The sequence below is a fragment of the Xyrauchen texanus genome, chromosome 1 (genome assembly GCF_025860055.1).
Source record: "Xyrauchen texanus isolate HMW12.3.18 chromosome 1, RBS_HiC_50CHRs, whole genome shotgun sequence".
Classification (NCBI taxonomy): Eukaryota; Metazoa; Chordata; class Actinopteri; order Cypriniformes; family Catostomidae; genus Xyrauchen; species Xyrauchen texanus.
The window spans coordinates 31,678,013-31,702,420 of record NC_068276.1 but is presented as its reverse complement, the minus strand read 5'-3'; the positions used below and the strand labels follow the sequence as shown (position 1 = coordinate 31,702,420).

At 39.8% G+C, this 24,408-nt stretch overlaps 1 protein-coding gene across 3 annotated transcripts in view; it reads right to left on the bottom strand.

The window, feature by feature from the left end:
- The window catches only part of LOC127632025 (pleckstrin homology domain-containing family G member 4B-like), a 99,891-nt gene that overhangs the window by 41,265 nt on the left and 34,218 nt on the right, over nucleotides 1–24,408 (bottom strand). For 2 of the 3 annotated variants that reach the window (XM_052110523.1, XM_052110604.1), the window contains exons 1-7: nucleotides 18,143–20,777; nucleotides 14,353–14,544; nucleotides 14,129–14,252; nucleotides 13,863–13,956; nucleotides 4,287–4,373; nucleotides 3,472–3,588; nucleotides 2,798–2,896 (exon numbers count right to left, since the gene is read on the bottom strand). In XM_052110523.1, coding sequence (XP_051966483.1) covers nucleotides 2,798–2,896; nucleotides 3,472–3,588; nucleotides 4,287–4,373; nucleotides 13,863–13,956; nucleotides 14,129–14,252; nucleotides 14,353–14,544; nucleotides 18,143–20,765 — 3,336 coding nt within the window. In that variant the 5' untranslated portion in view covers nucleotides 20,766–20,777. Of the gene's footprint in view, nucleotides 1–2,797; nucleotides 2,897–3,471; nucleotides 3,589–4,286; nucleotides 4,374–13,862; nucleotides 13,957–14,128; nucleotides 14,253–14,352; nucleotides 14,545–18,142; nucleotides 20,778–20,815; nucleotides 21,759–24,408 lie in introns of those variants that run through there. The other variant, XM_052110696.1, reaches the window with a different exon arrangement.

Here is a 24,408-nt window from a genome sequence, read left to right as displayed (position 1 = left end):
ATTTTAAAGATGTCTGCAGATAAACAGACCTCTAGGAGATCATTATGTCTCACGAGGCCCTGTTTTCCCCCAGAACCCTGTGGATAAAAAGGTTCTTTGTGACCTCAACTGACAGCCAGAGGTCAAGCCAGTCAAAGTCTTGACACACTAACCCTAACCACACACAAAATTAAGTCTACTCAAGTCTATTTTTCAAAACTCTGCAACTCTTCTGAATAAATCAGTCTCTAAATCAGTGTAACTGGACACTGCTGCCACAGCTGTACTTCTGAAAACAGAATAGACCTCCCTCAAACTCAGAATAGAAGACTGCAGTGCTATGAAGAGTAGAATTCTCTGCCATACTGACTGATGCAGATGGTAATAAAGCTTTCGAGCCATGGAGCTGGAGGCCTAGTAAATATAACTAGAACCTGTGACACACTTGGATCACAGACTAATTATATGACATATTGGTAGTTGACAAGAAACATTTTTGGAAAGTTGACAAGCCCTGCGGTGTGACATGCTAAACAATTTTAAGAAGGGCTGTCAATCAATTAAATATGGAATCAAATTCAAAATGTATGATATGCTGATTAATTCATCAAATTGCCATTAATTACATATCCCCAATAAAATAATTAAATAAAGATGTTATATAATCCATTTTACAATTAAATTTGTCAATCTTGAATTGCTCCAATGGCAGGAATATTCCTTATTACGTTCTGGAGGCACGATTAATTTCGTTATTTTTTATATAATTAATCCAACTGAATTAAATGTGTTAAATAACAGCCCAAATTTAAACTGCATTTTACTTGTTAAATAACACACACACACACACACACACACACACACACACACACACACACACACACAACTTTATTAGGTACACCGAATTATTTATACGATTATCTAATCAGCCAATTTTGTGGCAGCAGTGCATAAACTTATTCAGATACGGGTCAAGAGCTTAAGTTAATGTTCACATCAACCATCAGAATGGTGAAAAAAATGTGATCTCAGTGATTTGATGTTGATTGAAAAAGGGTCATGCACTGTACATGTAATACATCAACTACCCATATAAAACTCTTTCATTCTTGACTGGTCTCGGGAAAGGAGATTTTTGTTTCACAAAGTCTCTACAAGGACACGCAGAGACAAACCAATAAAAAAAACTGTTTTAGCTTGCCAAATAAAAGACTGGAAGTTGCAGATATATCGAAGAGGTTAAGAGGTCACAATTTTTATTTTATTTATTTTATTTAACCTTTATTTAACCAGGAAGTCCCTTGAGACTGAAGTCTCTTTTTCGAGGGAGACCTGGCCAAGACGGCACACCAGTTATAATTTAAATACAAAATACAACATAGTCAACAAACAAACAAGCGTCACATATAGAAAGGAACAGGTCACATATGGCAGTTACATTTTTGAGTTATATGGCATTTTAACATGGCCTTAAATTCATTTAATGGGACTAGATCAGTTAGATGTAGCAAATTTTGCAAGTTATTCCAAGACCATGGCGCAAAGTAAGAGAAGGCTTTTTTTCCCAGCTCAGTAAAAACTCTTGGAACCTGGTAAGAAAGCCACCTCGTGGATCGGAGTTGAAAACTGCTGGAATTCTTCATCAGGAGATTACATAGATATGCCTGCAAGTTACCCAACATGGCCTTGTATAGAAAAATATGCAAATGAAGTTGTCTACGTAGACTTAATGACGACCAGCCTACCAGTTCATACAGCGTACAATGATGAGTACGGAAACCAGAGTTAGTTAAAAAACGTAGAGCACTATGATACACCGAATCTAAAACGCGGAGAGTATTAGAGGCAGTATGCATGTAGACAACATCACCATAGTCCAAAACACTCATAAAAGTAGCCTGCACGAGTTTTTTTCTAGCTAACAGATTAAAACAAGCCTTATTCCTAAAGTAAAACCCCAGCCTTAGTTTCAGCTTTTTTACAAGCTTTTCAACATGAACTTTAAAAGAAAGTTTGTTGTCCAGCAAAAAACCTAAATACTTATATGATGAGACATTTTCGATTAAGTCCCCAGTTAGTGTATTAATAGTTATATTATCTTGGGATTGGGAACGAGCCCTTGAAAACTTCATAGATTTGGTTTTCTTAGTATTTAGCACTAACTTGAGGCCATGTAATGAAGTTTGTAGCTGTTGGAAGGCTAACTAAAGGTAATTTATAGCTTGGTTCAGTGAAGGGGCAACTGAATATATCACACTATCATCTGCATAAAGGTGTAGTTTAGCAGTTTGCACATCCTTTCCAATAATATTTATGAATATAGAAAATAAAATAGGAGCTAAAATCGAGCCTTGAGGAACACCCTTAGAAATCTCTAAAAAGTCTGATTTAAGACCATCTATAGAAACACATTGTGTTCGTTCTGTAAGATTGAACCAATTGATAGCTGTGTTTCCTAATCCAATGTTACTTAGTCTATTTAGCAATAGCTCATGGTCAACAGAGTCAAAAGCTTTGGACAGATCCACAAATAAGGCAGCGCAGTGTTGTTTTTTATCCAAGGCATTTATAATGTCATTTAATAGCAACAAAGTTGCTGTAACAGTGCTGTGTCCAGCACAATGCTGGTTATTAGGCTAGTGAACAATTTCCAGTGAGTGAATTAATGTTGGAACCAATTTCATTAATCAACTGTCTCAGTGCCATGGTGCCAGCTGAAGGGCAATAATAGTGTGCAGTGAGTTGCTCTGGAACAGAGTGCTTCCTGAATGCTTTCAGAAGAGCTGTCTTAAGAGTGTTTTATTGTCTGCTATAGTACCTCTGCTGTAGGCGGCAGCGCTGATGACTCCAGTTTGCTGATGGTGTTCTGAAGCAGGTTAACAGCATCCTCACAATGACTGGTCAGATGCTCCAACCTCTGAGACACAGAAAGAATGTCTTTAAAACCATAATATTTGAAAAACACAGGTAATAAAATGAATGAAATCTGATTGGATGAGCTGCATTCAAAGCTGTTATAAAATAATTCATATGCACACACACCTGTGACCACTCTTCAATTTAATTCAACATTAATGAGGTTGTTTAAGTTTCCTGTCAGCCATGTACAGCCTATAGTTTGGCTAATGCACAGTATTGCTTAGTGGCAGACTAGCTTATTGTGATTATTATTCTGTAACAAGTTTAAAGATGGGCAAGGAGGAGGCAGGAACCGCCTGAATAGTCAAAATAATATTTAATAATAATTTAAACAAAAAGACATACAGAACAAAAATGCATTTATCGCATTTATCCCTCTTCTTGGCTGATTAGCCCATTTGGGGGACGGGCGTGCGTAGTCAAGGCCGGCCCCGTCCTCCTCCTCATCACATATCCATACATTTATTTTATTGAATATCAATGTTCATATTTTATTATATTGCTGTTGCCAATGTTTTTTAAACACTTCACTTCTCACATGGCAATGGAGGATGACAATAATGACATTCTCACCATTCTGAAACAGATCCAGCTGTTGTGGGAATAAGGAAAAGTGCCATCAAACTCAGCGGGCAGTTGTGAGATGTCCACATGCTTATAGAGAGATTTCAGCGATGTTAACAACTCCACCTGATAAACATAGAAACCACGCAACAATTGTCAGGTCTTAGCTTCTGCATTAAAGGACGCCAATATGATTTGTAGTGGCCTTCTTAACACTTAGAATAACAGCAGCTACAATAGCTTAAATACATGTGTAGGCTTGGCTGTATAAATTGATGCTGTCCAGTTGTTATTTTGACAAACTCTTTTATTTAAGTAGGAAAGTGCTTGAGCTGAGGATATTTCTGGCTGTGTGATTTGTGTCGGGCACTAAAGGTGCTTCAGTACAGACACTTGCATTTTAAAATAGCCATCTATTTCTCAGAGAGCTGAGTGTGCTGGGTAACCAGGCAAAGGCCAGAATTTTATCAGCACTGTTGGATGCTTTTTGTTTAGTATAAGAGGGTCACTATGCTCTGTGTGGTATGAAGCCATAAAGACTAATTTTATTAGAGGATGGTTCTCGTTTACTTTAACATTAACTAAAGCACTTTAGAAGTTCACCAGTTGAAATTACTAAATTTCCTTTTCACTAGAGTAAACTGTAGACTTATGAACATTTTATTATCCTTCCAGCCGTCAGCAAATGTGCTGCACACACTATGACAATATGTGGCCAAGCAAGACAAGAATAAAGCTATTGCGATCCCCAGTTATTGTTTGGGTCACAATGGCTTCAATATTAGAGGTATTAGGTAATGTTTATATAGAGATGTGCATGTTACCTGTATAGAAGAGTTTTTCTCAATGCGTAAAGCCAGATCTCTGTCAGCCAGCAGCAGTACTGTATGGATGCATCCAGGCATGGCATCCTGTAGTAAAAGAGTAGAATATATTCACTGGCAGCTCCTTGACTTGACATTTCATTGACTAAACTGCTGCCATGACCTCGATCAACACTGACCTGCAAAGGTAACTGCACATTTTGTCAAAATTATGAACTGTCCAGTGACTGACAGGTTTGTCTCAACTATGATTGGATTTAGTGAAAACATAGAGCTGGATAATAAAATAATACTTTTTTTCTCAGTTTTAGTTTTGGTGTAGTAACTGTGTTTTGGCTTTGTAGGACAGACTACTACTAATAGTTCTGCAATCAACACACTGTGGACTGTATTCAAAACATGTATTGAGACTACTTTTCAAGGTAACTTCTGGTTATGTGTTACTGACGTAATGTATGTGGGGTTTCCTCCATGTAAACAGTACTTAGTGAATAGCTACTTCACGTTCTTTTCTGATATCCTTACAGATAGCTGAACTAGGTTTAAATGGTCATGACATGAGTTGGAAGATTGGATAAAACTTTAAATTTAGTAATTCTATCTCAACTTTCACATGCTATGAATGTTGAATGTAACAACGTAAAGTGTTACATTTGTCATTTAGAAACAGTGTGATGAATTGTACATTTTTTATTTTTGGTTTTCGGTGTCGTTGCTGATAATTCTCCCACCCCTGCCCACACCCTCTCCCAAAACTCAGGGATTTTTTTTAATTAGCAGCATGCCACTGTTGCTAAATCTCTCATAATTTACCCTTATGCCATCCCAGATGTGTATGACTTTCTTTAAGAAGAATTTCTCAGCTCTTTTAGTCCATGCAAATCACAGCATAAAGTCAGCATAAAAGTAATCCATAAGACTTCAGTGGTTAAATCAATGTCTTCAGAAGCGATATGACCTCCTCGTGGTTGCTATAATGTGGTTCGCTCTCGGTGGGGCGAGTAGTGCGTGGATGCTCTGGAGAATAGCTTGCTCAACAAGCCATGTGATAAGATGCGCAATGTCTTAGACACGGAGGCAACTGAGATTTGTCCTACGCCACCCAGATCGAGGAGAGTCACTACGCCACCACGAGAACTTAAGAGTGCATTGGGAATTGGGCATTCCAAATTGGGGATAAAATGGGAGAGAAAAAAAGCAGCCTTCGGAGTACCTTTGCATAGGCAAATCGGTGCAAAATTGGTGCACAAGCCACATAGAAAAGGTCAGTTTTCATTTCAGCTGAAAAATTAACTATATCGGCAACCATATCGGTAATCTGTGAATTTTCCCCTCTAAAATCGGTATCTGTGTATCTCCGGTTCTATGTGCTTTTTGGAGCATCAAAATTTTGGCACCCATTCACTTGCATTGTATGGACCAAAGTGGAGATATTCATCTAAATTTGTGTTCTGCAGAAGAAAGAAAGTCATACACATCTAGTATGGCATGAGTGTGAGTAAATGAAGAGAGAATTTTCATTTTTGAATGAACTATCTCTTTAAGCTCTATTTACCTTGAATAGTCCTTGAGCCATGTTCGTTGAAAAGTTACGAACATTAAAAAAGTTCACAACTTCCTTACAGACACATAAACACTAGGCTATTCTGTCATGTGACTTAAGACCACCAATAAAAGTCTTCTGTCAGTGTCATATTCACTATAACAATAGAAAAGACATGAAAACAACACCCTGTAAAAATCCATGGAAAAGTCTATGTCAGTTCAGCTGTTTTTGTTTTGTTTGTTTTTTCCTTGTGTGTCATCATGCATACTGAGACTTGCCATCACACCAAATAATCAAAGCCACATCATAACAGAAGAGAAAAAAGTAAAAAATAAATAAATAAAAAAACCTAGAAGGAAACAATAACATATTTACTAAAGAATGTTCTAGGAACATTCTAAATTCTTCTTGGCTGAGACATTTATTGCTGATTTTTATTGCCCGTTTACAGAGCCACAGTAGTTTACTAATTCTCTGAGCATTGTTCACCATGCATTTTAAGTGTCTCAAAATCATTAATCTGGCTTGAGGATAGGTCAAGTTTTCAGAATTCCACAACATGTGTGTTTTTATTTATTTATTTATTTTTATCCCCTTTTCTCCCTAATTTGGAATGCCCAATTCCCTCTACTTACTAGGTCCTTGTGGTGGCACGGTTACTCACCTCAATCCAGGTGGCAGAGCACAAGCCCCAGTTGCCTCCGCTTCTGAGACAGTCAATCCGTGCATCATATCACATGGCTCGCTGTGCATGACACTGCGGAGACTCACAGCATGTGGAGGCTCGTGATATTCTCTGTGATCCACGCACACCACGTGCCCCACTGAGAGCGAGAACCACTAATCGCGACCACGAGGAGGTTACCCCATGTGACTCTACCCTCCCTAGCTACCGAGCCAATTTGGTTGTTTAGGAGACCTGGCTGGAGTCACTCAGCACATCCTAGATTCAAACTCATGACTCCAGGGGTGGTCAATACTTGCTGAGCTACACAGGCCCCCCAAATGTGTTTTTTAATCATAAAGACACAGAGCAGACAAGGGGCAATGATGAATGTGGGTTTGTAAAACAATGTAAACAAAACAAAGCACTGAGCAGAATACAGGTGAAACTCCTCACCTCACTTTATTCAACAGGTACAACGATGAGGGGGAAAGGAAATTATTGGAGAATAAAAGAGAGGATGGAGAATGCAATGGGACACATCACATAAGAATGGACAAAACTCAAATCTGCAACACCCACGTTAGCACCACATCGACCACTTGCTAAGAGCATGTGTGCTAACCACAACATGAATGTTAGTGCATTCTTTAATCTCTAATGACATTTTTGCGTAAACTGTCAAGATATACAAATATTCTTCTCTAAGATACTCAACTCAACTCAACTCTAACTTTATTTATAGAGCACTTTCAAAACCACAAGTGGAACCAAAGTGCTGTACAGAAGGTATAAAAGTAAAAACAAAGACATAAAAACAATGCAAACATATTACATAAAAACTTACAAAGCATTGTCAAAAGCTAAAGTGAACAAGTAAGTTTTAAGCGCACTCTGAAAAGCACCCAATGAAGGACAAGTTTTTACAGACAGAGGAAGGTCATTCCAGAGCCTAGGAGCTGCAACAGAGAATGCCCGATCACCTTTACATCTTAAACATGATCAAGGAACCATGAGAAGCAATTGATCGTTAGAGCGCAGAGATCTACTTGATTGACAACGGCTGATTAAATCACTAACATACTCAGGTGCTAGGCCATGCAGAGACTTAAAAACATACAACAAAGCTTTGTATTGGATTCTGTATCGTATGGGTAACCAATGTAATTTAATTAAAACCGAGTAATGTGCTCTCTTCTTAGTGCCCGTTAAAAGTCTGGCAGCTGAATTCTGAACGAGCTGCAAGCGGAAGAGAGAAGCCTGACTCACACCCAGATACAATACATTACAATAATCCAAATGGGATGACACAAAGGCATGAACAACCTTCTCCATATCGTCAAAAGAAAGGATAGATTTCAATTTAGAAACTGATCTAAGATGGAAAAAACTATTCTTAACGACAGCATTGATTTGCCGGTCAAATTTAAGATCAGAGTCAAAAATGACACCAAGGTTCCTCACGCTAGACAATTTTTTCCCAGGAAACAACCCCAGGCAGTCATCATCCACACAGCCCTTATTTCCAAATAAAATCATCTCGGTCTTATCCTCATTTAATTGGAGAAAGTTATTCGCAAGCCAACACTTAACTTCGCCAAACATGCACGAAGAGACTGAATGGCACATCTATGGCCATGTTTCAGTGGTAAGTAAATTTGAGAATCATCCGCATACAGGTGATACTGAATCCCAAATTTCTCAAAAATCGAGCCTAGAGGGAGCATATAAAGGGAAAATAAAATTGGTCCCAGTATAGAGCCCTGTGGAACCCCACACACAAGAGGGGCAACAGAAGAAAAATAATCCCCTAAACTGACTGAAAAAGTCCTATCCTTCAAATAGGAAGAGAACCATTTCAGGGCTAAGCCCTGAATACCAACCTGATTCCTAAGACGACCAATGAGAATGTTATGATCAACTGTATCAAATGCCGCTGTAAGATCTAACAAAAGCAGAACAACACGGTTTCCAGAATCAACACCTCGTAGGATATCATTAGAGACCCTCAAAAGAGCAGATTCTGTACTATGACCAGCTCTAAAACCTGACTGGAATCTATCGGCGATGTTATTCCTCATTAAAAGTCATTAAGCTGTGCATGCACAATTTTTCCAGTATCTTCGAAATAAAAGGCAATTTTGAAATCGGATCTAAAACTACTCATGTCAAAAGGGTCTAAGCCGTTCTTTTTAGAAGGGGCTGAATAACCGCATGCTTAAAACTAACCGAACAACACCAGATGACAAACTAGTATTCATAATAGACAGAATACTTGGGCCAATGGAATCAAGTACCTTCTTAAACAGGGAAGAAGGGAGCACATCACCAGGGGACCTGGTGGGCTTCATATGAGCAGTTATATCATTAAGCTGCTGCAAAGAAACAGGCATAAAACAGGTTAATTGATTCAGTAGGGTCAACACGAGTAAAACAAACATTGAGAACAGATGAAATCTGAGATCTAATTCCATCAACTTTACCAATAAAAAGTTTAAGAACTCTTCACACATCTTAGCAGAAGGAGTGAATGGAGGAGTAGTAGTCGGATGAAGAACAGCATTTATAGTCGAGAAAAGTACTCTAGAATTATTACAGTTTCTGGAGATGATATCAGAAAAATAATTTGATCTAGCCAATTTAACAGCTCTTTGAAATTCGTTCAAATGGTTCTTCAAAATCTCATAAGAGACTTGTAATTTATCTTTGAGCCATTTATGCTCAGCCCTCCTACACTCCTGCCTAAGAGCTGGGTAGTACTGTTCAACCAGGGCTGTGATTTGACTTTTTTTCCCTGACTTTAACAGGAGCCACAACATCTAAAATCTCTAAACAAGAAGAATAAAACTGATCGACCAACTCTTCCAAACCCATACAGGGAGAGTGTGACTCGGTCAAGGAAAAAAAGAAGAGACATTAAAAGCAGCTGAAAAACTACTAGCTGTGCATGGATTGAGTATGCGGGATGGAACCGAGGCAGAAGCAATATTACTCGGCACCACAAGGAAAGTTAGAACTTAAAATTACAGTCTTATGGTCCGAAAAACAGTATCGACAATCTTCACGCTATCAACAGAGAATCCCTTAGATAATACAAGGTCAAGCGTATGACCACGTTCATGAGTTGGACCTAAAACACATTGCAAAAAAACAAATGACTCTATTAAATTTAAAAATTCTTTGACCAGGGGCTTTGAAGGGCAGCACACATGTATATTAAAATCCCCAAAAATTAGAATATTGTCAAAAGAAGAGACAATACCAGATAAAAGTTCAGAGAACTCTTGTATAAAATCCCCATGAAAATTTGGGGGTCTATAAATCAAAACACATAACACAGATTTAAAAGAATTCAGCGTAATTAGCTGAGATTCAAAAGTGCAAAAGGATGCAGAAGGTAAAAGTCTACACCTAAACTTGTCTTTAAAAACAACTGCAAGACCCCTGCCCGCCAACAGACCTAGGGGTACTAAAAAACTGCAACCAGGAGGAGAAAGTTCAGAGAGAGAAGTCATCTCACCAGCCTTAAGCCAAGTCTCAGTGACAAATAAAAAATCAATTTCATGAGAAAGAAAAAGATCGCTCAAAATAAAGGTCTTATTTGCCAGAGATCTCGCGTTAATCAACGCCATTGTCACTGGAGTAGGAGTGGTATCAGAAGAGGATTGCAGAGAGGAATCACAAAACGCCACCGGACTCCTGTCATGTAATAGAGAGCGAAGATTCCGACGATCAACTCCTCGATCTGCAGACCGTCGCCTTACGCACACCATCTGCGAAAACTGAGGCATCAACGCCGAAGACGGGAAGACAGGCACAATGTATGAACATCTCAGGTTCACGACCACGGCCTCCGCCATCGAAGAAGCAAGTCCGATGACTGGACACTTCCCGATCTTCTTCGATCTCACAAGGACTCCAGAACGCTTCCCACGCCTCCTTCGCCGTTTCCTCCACATACACAGACATCCCGGCAGGTAACACATGTTCCTCAATGCGACCGGCACATAATGCGAGTGCAAATGCCAATCATCTCTGGGATCGCAAAATAAACAATCAGACACAGCCGATCGAATATTAAATAGCGTCATGCGATCATATACCAGAGGGGAGCAAACAGAGCGCGTGATAAAACAAACAAAAAACATTACAAATAAAAGAAACAAGGACAGACTGTGGCAAGCCGGCAAACATCCTGGCGCCATCTTCATCTTCCCTCATAGTCAAGATAAGGTGCATTCAGGTTTTTTTTGCCTAAATTCAGTGTGGAAAAATAACATTATATGTAAAATTAAATATATTATAGATATTTATTTTTACATAAAGAGATGCAGCATCATTGGTTTGTCTTGAGAGGATAACCCATTTGGTTAATAAAAGTTCAGCACTTATACAATCACAAGCACACACAGCTCTAAGTTATGAATACAATTCATATGAGCACATACTGGTAAAAGGCTTTTCTAACCAAGAAACTCTCAATCTGGTTAAGTCTCTGAAATGAAAATACTAGCTTTCATTAACACAGCATATATGTGTAACTTAAATGCTACCTCTGTCCTTACATACAGTGCATCCGGAAAGTATTCACAGCACTTCACTATTTCAAAATTTTGTTATGTTACAGCCTTATTCCAAAATTTATTAAATTCATTATTTTCCTCAAAATTCTACAAACAATACCCCATAAAGACAATGTGAAAGAAGTTTGTTTGAAATCTTTGCAAATGTATTAAAAAAAAACACACACACACAACAAAAAAAATCACATGTACAGAAGTATTCATAACCTTTGCTATGACACTCAAAATTGAGCTCAGGTGCATCCTGTTTCCACTGATCATCCTTGAGATGTTTCTACAACTTGATTGGAGTCCACCTGTGGTAAATTCAGTTGATTGGACATGATTTGGAAAGGCACACACCTGTCTATATAAGGTCCCACAGTTAACAGTGCATGTCAGAGCACAAACCAAGCCATGAAGGCCAAGGAATTGTCTGTAGACCTCCGAGACAGGATTGTAACGAGGCACAGATCTGGGGAAGGGTACAGAAACATTTCTGAAGTATTGAAGATCCCAATGAGCACAGTGGCCTCCATCATCCATAAATGGAAGTTTGGAACCACCAGGACTCTTCTTAGAGCTGGCTGCCCGGCCAAACTGAGCGATCAGGGGAGAAGGGCCTTAGTCCGGGAGGTGACCAAGAACCTGATGGTCACTCTGACAGAGCTCCAGCATTTCTCTGTGGAGAGAGGAGAACCTTCCAGAAGAACAACCATGTCTGCAGCACTCCACCAATCAGGTCTGTATGGTAGAGTGGCCAGACGGAAGCCACTCCTCAGTAAAAGGCACATGACAGCCCGCCTGGAGTTTGCCAAAAGGCACCTGAAGGACTCTCAGACCATGAGAAACAAAATTCTCTGGTCTAATGAAACAAAGATTGAACTCTTTGGCCTGAATGGCAAGCGTCATGTCTGGAGGACATCACCTGGCCAATACCATCCCTACAGTGAAGCATGGTGGTGGCAGCATCATGCTATGGGGATGTTTTTCAGCGGCAGGAACTGGGAGACTAGTCAGGATCAAGGGAAAGATGTATGCAGCAATGTACAGAGACATCCTTGATGAAAACCTGCTTCAGAGCACTCTGGACCTCAGACTGGGGCAAAGGTTAATCTTCCAACAGGACAACAACCCTAAGCACACAGCCAAGATAACAAAGGAGTGGCTATGGGACAACTTTTTGAATGTCCTTGAGTGGCCCAGCCAGAGCCCAGACTTGAACCAGATTGAACATCTCTGGAAATATCTGCTAATGGCTGTGCACAGATGCTCCCCATCCAGCCCGATGGAGCTTGAGAGGTCTTGCAAAGAAGAATGTGAGAAACTGACCAAAAATAGGTGTGCCAAGCTTGTAGCATCATACTCAAAAAGACTTGAAGCTGTAATTGGTGCCAAAGGTGCTTCAAAAAAGTATTGCGCAATGGCTGTGAATACTTATGCACATGTTATGTATTTTCAATACATTTGCAAAGATTTTAAACAAACTTCTTTCAAGTTGTCATTATGAGATATTGTTTGTAGAATTTTGAGTAAAATAATGAATTTAATCCATTTTGAATTAATGCTGTAGTATAATAGTATGTAGAATAAGTTAAGTTCTGTGAATACTATCCAGATGCACTGTTACAAAACAACCATAGCCATTATCCTTTCATAAACCAGGTAAAATGAAACCTGGGAAAATGAAATGACATACGGTAAAGGAATTTGTCTTCACAAATCTTATATCTACAGTTTATACTTCAGACTAAGCCAAGAATTATACTTATCTAAGGATCTCGCCCAGAAAGTGTTAATCAAAAAGAAACTGCATTACCACATTGTTTCCAATTCAATTTATAAAGCTGGAGAAAAATCAATTACTTGGTTGGCCATGAATTAAACTCATTTATTTGAATACAGAAACCTCAGGGAAAAGTGTGATTGTCAGCTAAAAAAAACATATATATATAATAAGATGATATTATCAGTAGTGGCCATTGTGATGCAGAAAGAAGGGCCTGTGGCTGTTCCCTGACGATCAGTCACTGAGCTACAGCATTTATTCAGACACCACTCATCTGTCAGTGTTAGCACTGACCCTGAATGCACTGAAGGTCATTCAAACACGTGATGTTCGCATAGTTTATCATCAATAAATATCTCCTATATACCATGTAAAGCCACCTCTTCCACAAGACAGCACTTGTATGCAATTCATCATGCATTACAGATAAGGATGGAAGTTCAAAGAAAAAATAAAACAAAATTGGGAATTTTGCACAAAAGGAGTAGATAAAAGACAATGAAAACTTCTTGTAGAGACCCTGCACTACCCAAAACAACATCAGAATCAGCTTTATTGCCAAGTATACACATACACGGAATTTGTCATGGTGACAGAAGCTTCCAGTGCACAACATAAAAAATCTATACAAAAAAGCAGCAAGACATAGATAATAAAAAAACTATATATATATATATATATATATATATATATATATATATATATATATATGACAAAGATTTTGTCAACAGAAACTTTTCTTACAGGTTTAGTTTAGTTAAGTTAGATGCTTCTAAATTCCTCAGTAGCAGATATTTGATTAAGTTGGAGTTAAATATCAGGATTTATGGCATGTGTGCATTCCATGTAGTTTTGAAGCAAGTTTTAAGGAAATGCCTTGAGGATGTGAGCAGCATGTGACAGTGTTCTTGGTGAGGGATATAGCTGCTTATTGAAGCACGTAGGATTTTCAGAAGGATATGAACGATCATGTGCATGTGTGTGCATTTCCTCTATACTGTCAGGGCGTTCTTACCTTGAGGATGCTGAAGGCTTTAAAGAGGATGAGAACAGAAGAACACCTGCGGGCATCCACCAGAACAGTCAAACCCAGAGCACTAACTTCTTTCCTGTAACATATATGCTGAGAGTCAATTCAAGGTCAAACATGTTTGATGAAGGATGTGTAAATGAATCACTTATCCAATGGTGTATTGTGCAAAATAGAAAAACAGCACAAGTGAAAGTAGAAGTACATTCTCTAACAACAGGCCTATGATTTGTAGCAGAACAGTATTTCACCTGAGTGTAGTGTGGAAGTAGACCATGATCCGTACCAGCTCTCCGCTGCTGCAGAGTGGATTCAACCAGACAGTGTTTCTCATTGTCACTGTTACAAGTGCATGGCCCGATTTATCTCTTGTTCCTACAATTCAAAGATCAAAAGGTGAGTTGTTATTTATTTGGAGCATATTTATCCAAATCTCAATTTGAAACAATTATCAGTGTTGCAGGCAGTTCCTCACCAGTGAGGCAGAGCACTCCTGAGCTCAGAACATCAGGGTTGATATCATGGGCCTCACTCAGAGCAGGCTGGGTCTTCTGGGGAATGGGCTGCAGTAGCAGAGGAACTACTGAGGAATCGTCACACAGGCTCTTAACCGGTAAAGGTGCAGCAGATGGGTGCCAAACATTATTGTCTACTGTGTGACTGGATGCTGAAAGATGAAGAGTCATTTCTGAACACAGAATTTTTTTCTGTCGGTTTACAACAAAGCAACAACAGTTATTCAATTCCACAATCTGTTTTATCATTAGCGACAACAACAACACTCTTCCCTCTGCTTTACGCTTCAGTAAGAGAACACAAAATACTGATTTAATCAGTGCAAGTTTTGATTGCTCAGTAACACAAGAAACTTATTTAACAGAGAGTCTGACTGCCTTCAAAATTGTATTATTAAGCACAGCCTTCAGATGACTGAGTGCTAACACTGTTAGACTCAAAGCCTCAAAAGGTAATTAAAAAAGTTAAATCTGTGTCCAAAACTTTTCAGACTTTGAGGTCAAACACTGAGGTTTGCTCAAATGACAGATCTCTGAATAAAGCCAGCAGACCCAGAATCTCAAAAGCCCCAACTAACAAACACCAGCCTAGATGGCCGGCAACAAAGAATGGAGTTTCAGAGCATTTCCCAATCTGTACCAGCTCGTGGCTCGGCCCTTAAATCACATACACACTCTGCTAACTAATTCAAAGCATTCCAGGTATCACTCCGTGCATTGAACCATGGGGTGGCTTGGATCTGTGCCCGATATACCTGACAGCATGATAGGGCTCAGTGATAACTGGAGATCAGCTTCCGAGAGTCATAAAACTAAAGATTTGCTTCACTTCACAGCCAAGCACTGCTGCAGTTGAAAGAAAATAGATACTGATATCAAAAACAGATGAGATAAAGTCCTGGACTACATTTGGAATGTCCAGGACTGTATCTCATCTGTTTTTGATCTCAATTTACACAAGGACATGGAAAAGAGGGATATATTGTTCCAAAGAATAATCTTGCTGAGATTGCTATATTTCAGGAGGGATTTGCACTGGAACAGAAGTGAAGTTCTGAGGAAAGGAATCTAAACATAGTGGAATGTTATTCTTCAGTAAGGTACAAGCTACAGTGAATTTGACAAATAAACCTCAATTAAACCTTTTAATCACATGAAGCCTCTCTTTCTCTCGCTCTCCCTCTTTTGCTTTTTCTCTGTTTCCATGCCTTCTCTCTCGCCACAGAATGCTCACATAGAAGCAGTCAACAATATAAGCACCCGAGGATGTAATGCGCCAGACAGTGCAGAGTTGAGAGGGTCTTGGCTTCACACTCTCCCACCAGTCTGGAGTTCAGCCTAAAAAAAGGCCATGAGCCATCACCTCTGCCTTTATTCTTCATTTATTTCTTTCATCTCCTTTCTATCTGATTTTCATTTCCTCAGATGTGGCTGTGGACCATTTGTGACCATTTCTAAAACATACCATTTATGAAAAGTATATTTACATATAGCAGAAACATTTATTGTCCAAAAAGAGTGTCTGTTGAGTATGTACCTTCTTGTGAAAGTGTGAAAATCCTGTATGTGTTTGTCTGTTTTAAACAACACACATCTTTAAATGCACTGCTCTGGCCAAACATTCACAAATTAAATGTTGTGGAACAGTTACTGGGCTTATCCATACCCAGTTCCTCAGTCTTTGTCTTCCATCTGCTCAGCTCATCAGCTCTCTTTCTCACAGCCTGAATTTTCAAAGTCTCTGCTGCTTTTCATGTTGAAGTGGTTTTACAGAGCCTAAATCGTTGTACAAATGTAATTTGCTTTTCAATAAATAAATACTCTCAGCAAAGTGCTGACACTGAAGATTTGATGTATGAATTTTCTATTTATAGTCTTAGAGGTTACTCAATCTAATTCACTTCAAAATGTGGATGAACAATCAAAACATTCAAAATGTGGTAGATAAACCAGAAATCCTCAGAAAAATCATGGATGAATGTGAAACAACTGTAGTAATACAATACTTTTTGGTTTGTGAACCACCCACTGAGAGAGAGAATAAGATCCATCATTGTAAACTACTATAACAAACACACCATCATTTCTTTCTAATGTTCATTTCTTCAAAGTAGTACAACCCCAACCCATTCTCCATTACTTTACACACACACACACACACACACACATGTTGTGTTTCCATGTTTTATGGGGACTTTCCATAGACATAATGGTTTTTATACTGTACAAACTTTATATTCTATCCCCTAAACCTAACCCTACCCCTAAACCTAATCCTCACAGAAAACTTTCTGCATTTTTACATTTTCAAAAAACATAATTTAGTATGATTTATAAGCTGTTTTCCTCATGGGGACCGACAAAATGTCCCCACAAGGTCAAAAATTTCGGGTTTTACTATCCTTATGGGGACATTTGGTCCCCACAAAGTGATAAATACACGCTCACACGCACACACACACACACACACACACACACACACACACACACACACACACACACACACACACACACACACACTTAAACAACCCCCTCTACTTACCCCCAGCATTTTCTAGGATCCTACAGCAGGCTTTGTGTTCAGGCCCACCCACCTCACCTCATTTATCTTTCTTCACACCTGTACCACACCTGAGCCAGGTGAACACATCCAACACAACCAAATATTCAGGATGAAAAGGAGGGGGAGAGGAAAAGAAGGTGAGATACTGATAGGAACTCACAATGTGGAGGTCTAGTCAAAAATATGACCAATAATTGGCCATAGGCATGTAGAACTACTTCCAGTCCAGCAAGCACAATATTTGGGAAAAATCACTATTCTGCGAAATACAATGCAATATAATGAGCATGCAAACAAGCAGCTCCCGAACTCGCAAAACACAAAGACATATAGAGTTCAATCTAAATGAAAGCGTGATTGAATTACCAAAGTACAAAAAGCAGAAATCCTGCACAAGACTCAGGCTTCTCTTCAGCCATTTCCTTTTACAGTTCAAATGTAAAATGGTATCTATCTTGGACAGTGTTCAGTGGAATTAATGTGTATCTAAATTTGAAAACAAACTGTATAGAGGCAGGAATATGACCTGGTATAAAGCCAGTCCTTGTTAAGCTCCCAGTCTAAGTAAAACCAGACTCTCTCAAGCTTTTCTTTCAGTCATTTCTCCTGAAGAGAAAGGCAGCACTATCAGGCTGTAGCATGGGCCATTTGAGACCCATTTGTAACTTGTCAAAGGACTATGACTGAAGGTACTGCACAGGGACAACAGCCTGCTAAACTCTACATACTAAGTGTGCATGCCAATGGATAAATGGTGATAAAATGACTCACAACACGTTACAGCTAACAGCTCCTGCAGATTATAGACGTTTTGTAAAGTGGAATGCAATTTTGACATTAAATATTTTCATGAAAAAAAAGCTAAAAGTGAGGAATAACAAAAGATGAAATAAGTGAATTAAAAACAAAAATGTAATTCATATAATAAAAATATATGGTGAGGATGAAATGGTGAAAGACGTTTATGGACGTAATAAAGGAGGAAAAGGAAGAGGAACAGAAGCAAGTCCATTTTCATCAGCTGAGGCAGTTTAGAGGCAGCTGTCTTAGATGCAACTGTTAAGATGAGGGAAATGGGTTGAACCCAAAAGGACAACAGAAGGAAAACTGGAGGGATTTTAAAAAGCAAGCAAGCATGTGGATAAAGTAAAATTGAGAGGGATGGACTTCTGCAAAGATGACTCTACCTGACTCTTCCTGCTGATGGTGATGGGACTCAATGTCTGCTTGCTGTTGATGATCTGCTGGAGAGCCATTTACAGTGGAAACAACCCCATCCTCTTGCCTCTCCTCCTCGCTCTTCACCTTTTCCCCCTTTCTCTCCTCCTCCTCCTTTCTTTTTTGCCCTGCTCCAGTTGTGGTGGGTGTGTCCTCTACCTTCACCAGTGTGTTCTGTGGGTGTCTGTCCATCTGTTCTGGGTGTGTTTGTAAATTTGTGATTGGCACATCTGAGACTGGATCAGGGACTTGAGAGCTTGTTGACAGGACTCTTGTATAGTTGGTCAATATGGCCTCCTGCTCACTTACAACCACAGGGCATATCACAGTATTGTACTCTGTGTCCTCTGAGCTGGAGATCACACTAAATCTCTCCTTTGCCTCCTCTCCCTCTCCTGCTTTCTCTTCAGCATTCATTTGTTTTTCCAGGTCTGTCCCAACAGAGGAGCTATGCTTCTCCTGTACTCCAGTATTTGTTGCCATAGAGGCAAACTTGGGAATGGTATCTCCCAGCAGTGTTTGAGTGGTCTCAACTTCCTCTGTCTCACTAACTGCTAGTATTTCCCTCGCTGTCTTTCTTTCGGTCACTGTATTACCTCCATTTATAACTTTTTCTGCCTTCTTATAAGGCAAAATTTCCTCTTCTTCTCTATCTGCATGTTCTTGCTTTGTCTGGAAATATTCTGAGAGTTCTGCCACTGTGGTTGTGTCCTCACAGGGCTCTATCCTCACCTGAACAAGTGAAATGGGCATAACCAGATCCTCCCCAGACACTGTGGTGATGGAGGCCAAGTCTACCTGTTCTCTTTGCAGAGCAGCTAAAACAGGCCCGCCTACTTCCTCAGCACTGTTACTATAATCACCTATAGATTCATTATTGTCACTGCAACAGTCACTAATTGTCTGGCAGTTCTCATTTACAGCAGAAGGGTTGGGGACAGACTGGTATGCAGGAACATGCTCTTGCTCAGCTGGTGTATGGATGTGTGTAAATATCTGACACTGGCTGAGCTCTGATTGCTTAGTCTGTTTCTGTAAAGACACACTGATGGCTAGAGGCTCAGAGAATGACACTCTGTTGATCTGCGGTTCAGAACTGCCTTCCAGACCACTGTAACCTCTCATCTGCTCAGAATCAGCATCACACACAGAAGGTTCAATAGTAGCTGGAGAAGACTGCTCAATGTCTTTACTTTCTAAAGTACCCGTTAAAACCTCATATCCTGGTTGTAATGTGTGAGCTACTTCACTGTCTGGTTCCACTGTTTGGACTAATATGGAGTCTGGTTGTGATGTGTTTAGTGGCTTGTGGTATAGATGTGTTGTCTTGATTAGTTTGCAGTTTAGTTGAGATGGGCAGGTTACTTCACTGTATGGTGGTAATATGTTGACTGGTTTGCTATTGGGTTGCATAGGGCTAAATAGTTTGTCATCTGGCTGAGATGTTCTTGCTGGTTTTCTGTCATGTTGTGATGTCTTGACTTGGTTGTAGTCTGGTTTTGATGTCTTAAATGGATCATTGTGTAGTTGCAATATGTTGATTGGTTTGTTTTCTGGTTGTGATGTGCCAACTACTTTGTAGTCTAGTTGTGGTGTGCTGACTGGTTTAATGTGTAATTGAGATGTCCTGACTGTCTCATTGTCTTGCTGTGATGTGCTGAGTGGTTTGCTCTCTGGTTGTGATGTGCTAACTATTTTGTTGTCTAGGTGAGATGCGTTTATTGGTTTTCTATCTGGTTGAGATGTCTTGACTGGCTCATTGTCTAGTCGTGATGTGTTGACTGGATAGTTGTTTGGTTGTGATGTGCTGACTAGTTTCTTGCCTAGTTGAGATGTGCTTTCCGGTTTGACATCTGGTTGTGAAGTGCGGACAAGTTTGTTGTCTATTTGGGATGTGCTTACTGGTTTGCTATCTGGTTCTGGTTTGCTAACTAGTTTGTTGTTTAGTTGTGATGTGCTGACTGGTTTGCTCTCTGGTTGTGATGGGCTAACTATTTTGTCTAGTTGAGATGCGTTTATTGGTTTTCTATCTGGTTGAGATTTCTTGACTGGCTCATTGTCTAGTCGTGATGTGTTGACTGGATTGTTGTTTGGTTGTGATGGGCTGACTAGTTTCTTGCCTAGTTGAGATGTGCTTTCCGGTTTGACATCTGGTTGTGATTTGCGGACTAGTTTCTTGCCTAGTTGAGATGTGCTTTCCGGTTTGACATCTGGTTGTGAAGTGCGGACTAGTTTGTTGTCTATTTGGGATGTGCTTACTGATTTGCTAACTATCTTGTTGTTTAGTTGTGATGTGCTTACTGGTTTGCTATCTGGTTCTGGTTTGCTAACTAGTTTGCAGTCTGGTTGTGATGCGGTGACTGGTTTGCAGTCTGGTTGTGATGTGGTGACTGGTTTGCAGTCTGGTTGTGATGTGGCGAGTAGTTTGTTGTCTAGTTGAGATGTTCTTACTGGTTTGATATCCGATTGTGATGTCTTGACTGGCTCATTGTCTGGCAGTGATGTGTTGACAGGTTTGCTGTCTGATTGTGATATAGTGTGTGTTGGTATATCAGAAATTGGGGTACTATCACAGTTGGAGTGTTGAGACATAAACTCTCTTTCAGACACATGCGTAAACACACTGTCACTGGAGGATGTACCTGTAGCACAGGTGGGCTCAGACCATTCCATCTGCTGGTGCAGGCTCTCTGCCTCTTCAGGAGCAGTGGGGGTTAATATCACAGATTGGTTGGCATCATTCAGATTTTCTTCGATCAGCATGGCACACACCATACTCTGCGAGCACGCGCCATACTTTGGAAGACTATCTGCTGGTTTGGATTTAGGCTGAGGGAATCCTGCAATATACGGTTTATGTAGATTTCTGTAGTTCATGCTAATGGCTTGAGTGAGAGAGCCTTTCTGTGGGGAAAAACGAGGTAAGGAGATATCGGCAAGCTCCACATACTCGCCCTCTGAATCCTCCGCTGTGCAGCTAGAGCTCCGCCCACTGCTATCCTTATTGATCTCGCTAAAAGCAGGGAGGAGCTTGACATCCTTGCTTTGACAGTCCATCTCCCCTGATTGGTTTGTGGAAGAGTCAATAAAAATCCTACATTCTATGTCATCAGTGTTGACATCTTGATCTATGACAGAGACCCTCCCCTCTCTGTCCCCAAGTTCCTTAGCCACCCCTCTACTTACACCTTGTTCCGTTACTTTGGGGGGTCTCCTGATAAACTCCGGGTGAATAATGTCCTCCCATGGTACCCTAAAAATATCATTATCCGCTGATAAAAGACAGTGTTCTAAGGCCGTTTTTTTGACCACACTTCTCTCCCGGTTAATGGACTCCAGCCAGTCCATGGTAAATAGAGAGGTGTATGCTAGCTGAGGCACATCCAGCTCCACCACATGTTGCCCGCTAACTGCCAGACACTTCACTGTGATGCGTGGAGGACTTTTGGGTGACGGCGTCACTTGCAAGTAGAAGTCACTGGGCCGTAGCACACGCCAGTCCAATGGGGAGAGCTGGATTATGACCTTCTCATGGACACACAGCGGCCAGCCTTCATGACGAAACAGGAAACCAGAGTATGGGAACTTCAGAGAGAAAAGAGGGGAACAATCAGTCGGGTAATCAATCATTTTTAAAATCACACAGTTGGTTAGTTACAGAGACTTGGCACATTTGTGTTGCCTCATTTAACCCATAAAATACATTCCAAGTTTTAATATACTGACAATAAAACTAGCAAAATAGAGAGCTGGTGGCAGGATTCTGTCAATGAGTCATCTATGGGGGAAAATCTTGAATCCAGTTAAATTATTATATTTGGCACCTACCTGTAAATATTTAGGCCTTTATAGCAAGCAGTATGCTATGTTTCCCAAACTAAAAAAACTATGTAACAGGAGAAAGCTGGCATGTCACACAAACTACTAGTCTGACTAGTTATCAATTAATCTCCCCATAACCAAGTTTTATACTCTTAGCTTACGAAGCTAAAGTGTTTGCACCAAACGTGATTAAAATGCTTTCAAACTTGCCTTACAGACAGTACACATCACAGGAACTGAATAGACATAAAGCTCCCTGATGTCACATGTCCCATTTCATCAAAGTAGATGATCTTAGAGTACCAGTAATTAGAGTATCTTCTCGGTACATCTACACAAGTATGCATGTTTGTATGCTTGCATTCTCTGCCTAAATTTGTTTAAATGTGCCAGTGTGACTAGGTGGACTCAGTCTTGATTTATGTCAGTTATCAAGGTTTCTTCCCGAGCATTATTATGGCATTTATCCTTGCCACTTTCGCTTTTGGCATGCTCACTGTTGAATACAGTTTCTATTATTTTTAAACTGCTATGGAACCATATGTATTGAAGAATCAAATATAAGCCAACATTTTCAAACTGTTTCCACTTTTATCATGTTTTTAAGAATCCATCCAATTTATGAAACAGTGAATAACATAGATAATAAGATTACAGAGTCTTAGAGTGGATTATTCAAGACAATCTTTTCTTGTTGAATCAAGACAGTGCAATGAGACAGTTTAGACAAAAAGCACCATTATTATAACTACATTTTCATTTCCAGTTTCATTCCTTTGAATTAATTCTGCTCTGAGTAGAAAGGCTATATTGGGTTTGGTGGTCTGGGAGGCTAACATTCACTTAGCTAAAGAATGAGAAAATAAATCCAGTAAGTCCAAAACAACTCAGTTCACCAGGTATATTCCTACATGCCTCAGACTGTAATACTGACCCGCTCTCTGTTTAACATGATGCAAACGTGCTTTCGGATGTAGCGGCGATGAAATTAATATTCTGTTCGAGTTTGGCTCTGGCTGGCTGAAAATGACCCATTTCCTTTGAAAGGTAGAGCAGAGCAAGGGAGGAAGGAGGGTTGTGTGTCCTTGTGCTGAGGGTACGAGGGGGGTGAAAGGGCTTTTTATTCACAGACCTCTCAGTTTAAGTTTCTGTTCCGCATTATTATATCCACATTCGCCTTAAAAAAACAAAACAAGCCACAACCCCTTTCTACGCGGAAAGGAAAGACCTGGAGATACTCCACTGACCCCAGGTGCAACAAGGAGCTGTTCCCACAGGTTTCAAGAGAGCGTACATTCACACACTGACACACATACATGCACACACCACAAAAAAGTGTGTGTGGGGGGCGTATAAACTAATAGAAGTTCAGTTGAAGGGTCTTCTTTTAGGTGCACACTGGAGCTATTCCTTGTCTGCCCCCTGAAGCGGACCCAAACTGTTGTACACCACAGATATTACTTTGTGTGAATCTGCAGAAAAGCAGTGGGATGTATTTGTGAGGTTTCTCTGTTGTCAGAGCCAGCAGGACTCAGTGAGAAATAATCTTTTCAAACTTTTTTCTGATTAATGGTGGATCTCCATTGCTGTTGATGCTGCATCTACTGACAGTAGTGTAGCATTGAAAGAACAAGTATACATAACTGACATGAAAGAACAAAAATACAAGAAAATCAATGAAAAAGGTTCACTGAGTGTGTAATTATCAATGTTAAAGATTTGTTTAATCAAACATTGTAGTGGTGACTTATCTCTGCAAAGTGGCAAAACACATCCCAAACACACACAGAGAACCCTGCCTACACAAAAACGCACAAATAAATACACATATGCTTACGTGTGCACAAGGGTACTGATGGTGAGTTCCAGACTACTCTAAATTTTCCCACCTCCTACTTGGAAATAATGAAGGGAACACCACCCGAAGTCTGACATCTGACTTGTAATGTCGGAGTAGATTGATCAACCCTGACTTCAGACAGAAGCATCATTTGAAGTAATGTTGGAGTAGATTGATCAACCCCGACTTCAGACAGAAGCATCATTTGAAGTAATTTACAAGATGGCAGGAACCAACGAGCATAAACCTCAGATGGGTTTTGAGAAACATAAAAACAACTTTTCACTGCAAATTTTTTTTATATATGCAATATACAATACATGTACAAAAGGATGTTAAGAAAATCAAATTCTGTATTAATCAATGCACAAGTTTTTGTCTGTTTTGTTTGTGAAATAGTTACTAGATAGCCAGCTAGCTAGCATCTGGAAGACTGTGCATTTGGCATGTGTTCAAGTGAGGTCAGAATTGGGAAATCTCAACTTGGATATTCCCACCTCCTATTTTGTCTTTATTTATTTTATTTAGCATATGGATTAACATGTAGTATAAGAGAATTGTATTAACACATAA